Source organism: Solea solea, assembly GCF_958295425.1.
Source record: "Solea solea chromosome 17 unlocalized genomic scaffold, fSolSol10.1 SUPER_17_unloc_1, whole genome shotgun sequence".
Taxonomy (NCBI): domain Eukaryota; kingdom Metazoa; phylum Chordata; class Actinopteri; order Pleuronectiformes; family Soleidae; genus Solea; species Solea solea.
In genome coordinates this window covers 158,105-168,092 of record NW_026704018.1, presented here as the reverse complement: position 1 = coordinate 168,092, position 9,988 = coordinate 158,105, and the positions used below count along the sequence as shown (strand labels likewise).

The window sequence follows — 9,988 nt, the reverse complement described above, 5'->3', positions numbered from 1 at the left end:
GAAACAGTCATTGAAGCCGTCGATGTTATCACCATCAGAGAAAGTCTCCCACATTGTTGTCTCGAAGCAGTCTCTCAACCTCTCTTTGGCTTCTTCATTCCACATCATTACAGTTTTTTTCTGTGTGGGCTGCCTCCTCACCACGGGTGTGTATTCAGGTCGCAGACGTATCAGGTTGTGATCAGAGCGACCGAGTGGAGGGAGGGGGGCGGAGGTGTACGCACCCTTTATATTTGCATATGTAGCCGAATAGGTTCCTCCGCCTCACTGGCAGTGATTGACAGGCCGAGTGGCGTACAAATACAGCTAGGATGAGATCATGCGCCCCTTATGCTTCCGGCGAGTGACTTCCGGTTCGTGTTGGTGCGGTGAATTGTTTGGCGTGGTGTGTACGGCGCGCCTCTGTGTCCTGTCTCCGCTACTATCAGGTAGGTGCCTGTGCACTTCCCTTGCCTGTAGATGTCCGCACAGCCTGGCACACTTAGCGAGTATTGTTTCGCCCTCTTGTAGCGCAACTGGTGCGGCTGCAGGCTGGGAGAGCGGAGCGCTCCGCGTCGGGGGTTGCCTAGGTGACAGTCGGTACTCTCTGTGAGGTAAGCCGCTCGTTATCAATCAGCTGTTGGTTTGTTTACACCATAACGTTACCTGAGACTTGTTCTGCTGTACAGAAAAGCGGTGGGCTTGGCGATCGTGTCTCCCGCCGCCTTAGAGGCTGCACCTCTGTTCGCCACCTCTGTGTCCAGGGTTTTGCCGGTCATCGGCCGCCACATCCGGAACAGAACTGCTGTTTTTGGTTAGACTGTTTTAATTAAGACTGTGTCGCTTCGAGTGGAGGTGAAGCCATCTGCGGAGGACGCGGCGTTGTACAGCCGTGACGCCGCTCCTGATCACTCCGTAGGAGTAATTACTCGGCCGTCCTCGACTCCGTCCATTGTCGTTGGCCGGGCTTACTGTTTTTTAATATAGCTCCAGTAGGCACCGCCATATAATAGAGTATTGTTTTCTAGTGTTTATTTTCCTTGATTATAGTATGTGTTTTGTTTCTTTCTTTTTGTGGATTTCTTTGTTGAGTTGAGTTGATCCTTATTAGTTGGTTTTGTTTATTTTGTTTAGTAGTTATAATTTTCCGTTATTAGATTATTCTGTATGTAATTTGAGATGTTTTATATTTGTTGTGTTGTGATTTAAATGTTTATATATTTGGGCTTTGGCTGTTTGTTTGTTGGGTTGTTTGTTTGTTTGTTTGTTTGTTTGTGTATGTACTTTCTCAATATTATTTTCGAGTAATTTAGTTCCTTTTTCTTTTTGTTTAACAGGTGCTGTGGGTCGACACGTGCGGCAGCCCAACTCCCTGGTGGTGGTATCTTTTCACGAGTCCGTGTTTGGTGTGTTGTGGCACGGGTGGTGTTGTGTTGGATTTGCCCTTTTTGATTTTCTGCCGCTGTGGTAAGCCCCAGTCCTGTTTTTATATTGATTATTGGTTGTGCCTTTGGAAGCATTGTTTTATTGTTAGGTAACGTTATATGTTAAATAAAATATATTTTGTAACATAGAACCCGTTCTCTGTCCTGTGTGTCAACGAACCTGTGTTGTCCTTTTCGATATATTTATATATATATAATTCCTGGGGGCGAAATTCCCCCAGGTGGCGTTGTCGCTGGTCTTCTCCCCTTGGTCCTGCCACACATATAAGAGGTCCAGCATCTTGTTCTCCCGGGTGTGGCACTTCACGTACTGTGTGAACGTGGGGAAAAGGGGGAAAGCGAGGCATGGTTGAAATCACCATTTATGAGCAGGAGAGAGTTTGGGTGTTCCGTTTGCAGTGCCGACACTGAGCTGTGCAGTCTCTCACACGCTGCGGCTGCATCGGCTGAGGGAGGGATGTAGACTGTGTACACAATCACATGCGAGAACTCCCTCGGGATGTAATACGGGCGGATGCCCACCGCAACAAACTCAATGTCCTTTGTGCAAACTTGTTCTTTGATGGAGACGTGCGCGGGGTCGCACCATCTCTCGTTAATAAACACCGCCACTCCTCTCCTCTTCCCAGCCACATTCCGGTCCGCACGTACCATCTTAAACCCCTCCAGGGAAACGACAGAGTCCAGTGTCATCTCCCTCAGCCAGGTCTCCGTGAAGCACAGCAGGCTGCTCTCCCTGAAGTCCCTCTGGTGCCGGGTCAGCGCCGCGAGCTCGTCCGCTTTGTTCACGAGGGAGTGGACGTTTCCCATGATGATGGATGGAATAAAAGGACGGAACCTACGTTTCCTCTCCTGTTTCCTCCGACCTGCTCTGCAGCCCTGTCTCTTCCTCTTTAAAACCGTTGGAATCATCCATTCCGCGTTGAGAGAGAGAGCGGTGTTGCGCAACACCAACAGCTGATCCCTGCTGTAAACAATGGATCCACTGAGCGTGTCTGCCGACGGAGTTCCCAAAAGTGCCGAGAAGAGCATTAAACAAAATGCAAAAGTAATAAAAGTGGTCTCATTGTGCGCGTGGTGACAGCAGGATTCGACCATTTTAAGGAAAAAGCGTGAAACACGCCAGAAAAAATGAGAAAAAATGAGAAAAAGTAAGAAAGAAGGGAGAGCCGTTGTAAGCAGCAGCTGCTCGGGCAGCGCCATTTTTTAATGGAAAACAACATGGCTGATACTAAACTGAGTCGAGTCAATTAGAGTAAAGTTCAGATCAGAGCAGTTATTGAGAGGGGTCTGGCTGCAGACCTGCACCGTCAGGACCCTTCTTTGCAGACCTGCACTGTGAAGTCTCCTGCACTGTCAGGACCGGAAGTTGATTCGTAGCCTTTCAAAATAAAAGCGAGCATACCGGAAGCACGTATTCTTCGTTCCCAGTTCAACTGGATAAGGTGAAAAAACGCAGGAAAATGTCAAGATAAAAAACAAACAAAATATTATATATGAAAAAAAAGAAAATACAAAACGTTATGACCATTTCTAGGGTTATTCTACAGATAATCAGTGCAAACTAGATGTACAGCTATTATGATCCCCTTAAAACACTATTAGCCTACTCAAAACATGCATTGTTTTATGCCAGTATTTAAATTTAATTTAATTTTATTTGTAAAAAGGACAGCTGTTAGTTAATCTGCACTCCAAATTCATTTTGAAATAATAAATCTCTGTAAATACACCTTTATTTATTTATATGTTTATTTCGGTCATGTCATTCAGATCAATCATCATCACACATCATCTTAGTGTAGTTCACACAATACACATAACCGAAAGGGAAAGCAGGAGAAGCAAAAGCTTATCTAGTCCCGCCCCCATTACCCACAGAATACATATTTTCATCATACAATACATCAATTCATCATACTGGTTTTTTTTTCAGTTTGACAAAACATGTTTCAGCAGCAGGTACCTTAATGTGTGATGGCATAATGCATCTACACTCCAACCTATTGCTGACTGTTCTTTGCTTCTATACCATTATTTATCATTGAAAATGGAGCCCCCTGCACTGTTGGAGACATTTACATATTTATTTACTCATTTTTTTTATATAGGCATATCTTATGTGTGTTTGCAATTGTAACACCTCATAATTCATTTAAGAATTGCTTAATATTGTTTGTGCTATGTTCTTACCTTGTGCTGTCGGACCACATGGATTTGCCAATGGAGGGTGTGAGGGTTGATGATTTTAAATGAACTTAGCTTTGTGTATTTAAAGTGAATTACTGAATACCTAGTTACATGACCCAGATAACCAATAACCTCTGTTACAAGAGAAAACAGTAGACACAAAACAAACTTTCAAATGTCTTTTTATTTTATTTTTTATTTTTTGATGATTTTAATGATTAGTGTTTTTAGTGTTATAGCTCACACAAAGAAAACATACCAATAAAATGGTCGATTTTCTTTGTTTTTTTCTTAAAATTCCTGCTCTTTGTATTCACAGTACACCAAGTACCCTCTTTTGTCCATCATCTCTTCACAGAAGAGCCACATATCTTCGATGTGGTAAAACAAAAACTTAAAAGGCTCCAGAATCAATTCTTTGTCCTCCTCATTTGGATCCATGAAACCATGCAAAAAAAACGTCTTAGTTAGGGACCAATGACAAGTAAGTAAGTACACACTATAAATACTGTTTATACTCTCTTTCTGGGTGCGAGTGCGCACACACACACACACACACATCAGCAACGTTCTAAAGTTTTCACTTTTCACTTAACTTTTCATTTTCTGCTATTGATTTGGCTCACATAACTCACATACATTTTGACTTGCAGAGCAGAGAATCTGATTCTAAACTTTTCATTTTTGAAAGTGACTAAAACTGTGAGGTGAGGTGTTCTTCACTGCAACTTACATTCCCCTCATTTTCCTTTTCCCCTTTTCCCAGCCAAACCACAACCTGTCAGACGTTAGTAGCGTTGGCTCATACTTATGAGTACAAACACACAGACAAATACATTATGCTTACCTTTAAATAAAATGCCACCTTTCCTATGTGCCTCTAAGTGGCTCTGCAGCTTGGACAATTTTGTTGGTTTCATTTTTAGGCACAGGGGGCAGTGAAAGTGCTTGCAGCATGACGTGCAGCGTTCAACTTTGGGCGTAGTGCCGGTACTTAAGATTGAAATATGCATCTGTAAGAGACAAATAATGTCGTAATAAGTAAAGCATAATTATATAAAAACTATATGATATAACTCAGTTTTCTTGGTCTTTGAGTAGGAAAATGGCACATTTAAGTGAGCACTATCGACACGATAACAACGCTAAAAACTACCCAAAAGTCCAAAACCCAATTCTTTCAAATTAATATAACTTTACAGGGCAATATATATAGTACAACATAATGTTCTAGTGAATAAAGACTGTTTAGCTGTTTAGCCAACTGCAAAGTTGTTGTCACTTGACTTTTACTCAACTTCACATGGGAAAATACATGCTTTCGCTTTCATTTTGAATACGTGCTTCCGGTATGCTCGCTTTTATTTTGAAAGGCTTCGAATCAACTTCCGGTCCTGACAGCGCAGGAGATCTCACAGTGCAGGACTGCAACGAAGGGTCCTGACAGTGCAGGTCTGCAGCCAGACTGTCCTGGATTTGATCACATTCATCACATTTCCTTCAGATGAGACTTGAGAAAACTTTGGTCTGTGGTTTGTTTCCTGTTCAGCAGCAGAATCACTTCACAGCCGTTCAGCAGCTTCATGACGATCATTTCCTGCTTTCACAAGGTAACGAAACTAAACATCACACGTGACTCTGAGTGGACGTGATGTTTTTACTGTGAAGCTCATTTATCTCACGTCACTGACTCTTGTTCAGCGACTGAGGTTTTTACACAGAATGAATTGACCCTGTAGTGACTTAGAGAGGCTTAAATGTCTGGTGTAATACTGCAAACTTGTCTTATTATGGGATGTGAACATGTCCTGGTTCCTCTGAACGTGAAGAAGGCCCAACCCTTTAGAAGCAGCTCTGCTGACACAGTATAAATGCTGACATCTGCTGGTTGACATGTGATATTACACACTGGAATCACGTGGATGCTCAGAACCCACGAGCTGAACTTCTGTATGGTCTTAATTCACTGAGTCAGAGCCGGCCCTGGGCATAGGCAGTATAGGCAAATGCTAGGGGCGCCGTCATCCGCAGGGGGCGCCGAAAACGGAGGAAAAAATAAATAAATAAAAATAAAAACATTTTTTTTAATTATAAATATTACTTTTTTTTTTTTTTTTAACCAGTGCCATTATTACTATTATTTCGAAATATTATATAAGCCTACAGCGACATAAAGTCATAGCAAAGATTATTAAATAATGCAGAAGCCTTTTTTCTGGGTGCAACAAGCCTTTGCTCTGTACCTGCCCTCTGTGAGGGGGGCGGGGTCAAGAAGCCAGCTGCCTGAATCTGAACAGACCGTGACCCAGAGACGAAGAAAAAGATTAATGACACTGTATCGGAATTATGTCCAAAAGACTGAAGCCATCCGGCGCCCAAGGAAGGAAAAGAAGGAAAGAAGAGGAAGAGAAACGTGAAAAAGATAGAGGTACAGTAATGTCAATGTGATGAAGTGCATGAAATGAATAGTTTAATGCATCGTAGTTACCGTTGTTGGAGCAGAGTGTTAGCGTGCTAGCTTACTTCGGACGATAGCAACATTGTTTAATAATCAATAAATAGCTGAGTCGACGTGTGTTAATGTTACTCCACCTTAAATTCATCAGGGACGTTTGGAAACTTAACGTTAGGCCTGTTCAGATGTTATTTTACAGGTGTCTTTCCTGCTTGTATGTCAGTTAAAATGCTTTTAGTTGTCCATCCCCTTTGTAATAGGGTGGTTGTAAGCCTTTGGTTTTATGTGTCACAGTTTATGTTTGTTAAAGTTTACATCAGTGTTAAAGTGCGGTTAAAGTGTATTACTGTTAATATTTTATACCTTAGCTTTCCCATATCATTCATAGGCTATATATACATATATATTCATTTCACTGCACTTTACTGTTTTTTTAACTCTGGTTAGACTGAATTGCATTGCAATGACAATAAAGTTGAATGAATCTCATCACATTTTCATTATTAGTGTGACCGGCACTAGGATTACTTGTGTATGACAACGCCACTCTCTTTAAAGGGGAGAGACCCTGGACTACACGCAGTGTGACTAATTTACAGCAACCACTCCCCACTCAGGTTAATACCTATTAGGGCAAGGACAAGCAGAGGCTCTTGAAGTTGTACAAAAATAAAGTTTATTTTAACAATATCCCCTCAACAATAAAATCAATACTTTTGTATTTGATAAGGCTGATACCTAGAGTTGGACACACACATAACCAGGTGAATACTGTTATGTATTTAAAGGCGACATAGAATGCTTGTATCACACATATATGTTAGTTATGGAGGTCTACTTACATATATTAACTTGTTTTCATGATTAAAAACCTCCTAATCGCTGCAAACGAGCCGATCAAAATATCTCCTCGCTGACGCTCTCGTCAGCCGCGCTGTTTCAGACCAAACAGTTGCTGTGATTGGCCAGCCAACGAGAGCTTTCCTACTGTCCTGTGATTGGCCAGGTACCTGGAAGTGACGTAATAGATAGGCCAGCGCTCAGATACACAGCTCCCCCTCTGGCACGGTGGATGCTCTGCATCTCAGCAGCTACAACGAGACTAGTTCTTCTTCTTCTTCTGCGGTTGAATGTACGCAACCGGATGTGCCCGGACTAGTGCCCGCACCGGGAGGCGCTACGGTGGTGAGGATTTCTGATGACGACATCAAATTAAGGAAGTGTCGATCCGCTTCGCAGAGCCCAGGAAAACAATACAACACTATTTTCTCAGCAGTGGCTGAACTGTTTGTTTTGAAACTTTAGGGTTTCATAAACGAGGTAATGACGCAGATACACACAAAAACGCAGCGTTAATTGGAGCTTCCGGTCTATGTCACCTTTAAAGGTTCGAAGGCACTGCACACTTCAAAGACACTGCACACTTAAAGGTTCAAAGGCACTGCACACTTAAACAGCTCAAAACACTGTATACTTAAAGGTTCGAAGGCACTGCACACTTCCAGAGCAAACATTAAATTCTACGACACCATGGAAAGGTGGATGGTCACAACTATCAAGGTAAGCGCAACAAAACAAAAATGGAGACACTAATTATAAGGATTTCTGGGAGGAGAGAACAGTGGCTGCCCTGCCGACGTGTGTCGCCAGTTCAGCCTGCTTTGAGCTAAGCTGTAGCGCATCCAGGTAATACAGTAGATTGACTGGGACAGCTAATGCTGCTTGTCATAAAGTGCTGATGATTAATATCTTAAACTGCTACGAGGTAAGGCCTACAGGTATGAGGTACAATGCAGTTTAACCCTCATGGCACCAACCGACACACTCTTTTCTTCTCAGACCTGCGACGCCGGCAATAGGAGCATGGACGAGGGTGAGCTACGAGAACAAACGTGGACTTGCAAAGTCCCGCGAGATCCTAGTCTCATGTACTGTGAGGCTGCTGTTGCTAGGTTCCCCACCTGGTGACCTGGGTCCTAGCGTCCCATATGTTACATTAGTCTATATTAGTCTCATGTATAGCACACCAAGTATCTGTTTTTTTATTAAAATGTAACATGCAGTCGTCACATATACTTCTCTTCTCTCTTCAGATGCACTTTTAAAATATTTCAGTACCACCCCAGTGACACAGCATCAGGTGCTGCTGTCCCGTCTACCTCTGCACAGCCCAGTGACACAGCATCAGGTGCTCCTGTCCTTTTTAATTTTATCACTTGTTTCTTTCTTTAGTTTTTATTTGGTGTGATATTTTTTACTCAAAGAAATAAAATCTTGAATACACACATGCAGTTTCTGTGTGATTGTATGAAAGTTGATTGTGAAATTTACTGCTGCGATGCAAGGGGGCGCCAGCTAAAATCTTGCCTAGGGCACCAAATTACTCAGGGCCGGCAGTGGTTTGACATCAAACATATTTAAATGTAACATCTATAAACACAAACTCTTGTTAACGACCAGATGTTGTTTGGAGCTCAAACGTCACCTGGTTGTAACAAAAGACTTTTCTACAAGTTCACTGTGTTTGTTTTTGTAGAGAGAGTCGTGTTCCTTTGTCACAGCTAAAGAATCAATCATGGAGTAAAAGTGACAGCTACAGTGAAAAGTGGAATTTCCGATAGATATGAACTCGTTTTCTTTTACTTTGACCTTTGTCTGAAAAGTGGATCCTCTCTCAGCTAACTTGGCTAGTGCTGCTAACTGCAAAACAATCACTTCCCTGTTACAGATCCATCATGTTCTTATGACTTAACTCCGCCTCCTCCGACTCATTCTGTCTCCATCAGCTGTTTAGTTTATTTCACATAGAAACAATATAAAAAAACACATAGACGATGACACATAAAAGTACATGTGACGTGCAGCAGAAACACGGATTGAAAAAGAAATGCAGTGAAAATGAAAAAGTTGTAACTTTTTGTCGACGTGATGTTTTTACTGTGAAGCTCATGAATCTCACGTCACTGATTCTGTTGTTCAGTGACTTAAATGTTTGTAAATCACTGGTTTAGAGGACATTTGTGCTTTTGGTGAAAGAGAAGTTCTGCTGGACTGAGTTAAATTAAACGTTTATTCTCAATCGTCACAATTAACGACATCTCTTCAAAGTCCAGATGTTTAACATACATATGTATCTATCTATTGGGCAGCTTCTTACCTGACCACCAGAGGGCGGGCTCTTCTGTTAAACCAGTGGACTCACCTGCAGTGAAGGGCTGTAAAGTGTGATGCAAACAGCGTCTTGAGTGAGTTGTGAGTCGAGCTGTGACGTTCACGAACGAGTCAAATCTTTTTAACGGCGCTTTGAAATGAACCAGTAACTGAGTGACTGACAGTCCATTATTAGCATAAACCAATGGGCTGTGCCGATTGTTCAGTCAGCCAATGAGGGGCATGTCGGCCAATTCTGTGGTTAAAAAAAAAAATTCTTGCTGACCGGCCCACATTAGGTCAATGTGGTCCACCCATGTTAGCAGAACTTGTAATGAGCGAGTTTTATTCTCCCAGCAGGTGGCGCTCTGCTATGAATCAGATCAAGGACAGTGAAGAGGAAGCTCCGCCCTCTAAAACCACTCTGTGTAAGGAACATGAGGGTCAGAGGTGAGATGAGGATCTCATGGATCATGTGACTCGTCTCCATGTCACAGCTCAGTGTTTTATTTACACATCATGTGTTTGTAGGAGGATCCATCAACAGAGACCAGACTCTGCCAGACCTGGACCTGGACCCAGCTGTGTGTCCATGAAGAGTGGCTGGTCCATGTATAAACTTTTGAACTTCAAACAAGAACAGAGGTCAGATGATGGAGGGTGGAGGTCTTCACAGGTCAACTCAAATGATCCACCATGTAGCACCAGAGACACCTAATATTTGAGAATTCAGACCCAAGACATTCTGGACCCAAGTCCCAAACAGACC

The 9,988-nt window shown here is 42.5% G+C and overlaps 1 protein-coding gene and 1 long non-coding RNA gene across 2 annotated transcripts in view; both read left to right on the top strand.

Annotated features, from left to right (window-relative positions):
- The first annotated feature begins 250 nt into the window (after positions 1 to 250).
- Positions 251 to 1,566, top strand: LOC131449265 (uncharacterized). Its single transcript, XR_009234266.1, has 3 exons — positions 251 to 428; positions 511 to 593; positions 1,317 to 1,566. It is a non-coding gene; the product is annotated as an uncharacterized LOC131449265 (long non-coding RNA).
- Positions 1,567 to 5,030: 3,464 nt separating this feature from the next.
- The window catches only part of LOC131449257 (NACHT, LRR and PYD domains-containing protein 12-like), a 107,069-nt gene continuing 102,111 nt past the window's right edge, over positions 5,031 to 9,988 (top strand). Inside the window, exons 1-3 of the mRNA XM_058622101.1 lie at positions 5,031 to 5,224; positions 9,577 to 9,669; positions 9,751 to 9,864. Coding sequence (XP_058478084.1) covers positions 9,593 to 9,669; positions 9,751 to 9,864 — 191 coding nt within the window. The 5' untranslated portion in view covers positions 5,031 to 5,224; positions 9,577 to 9,592. The remainder of the gene's footprint in view (positions 5,225 to 9,576; positions 9,670 to 9,750; positions 9,865 to 9,988) is intronic.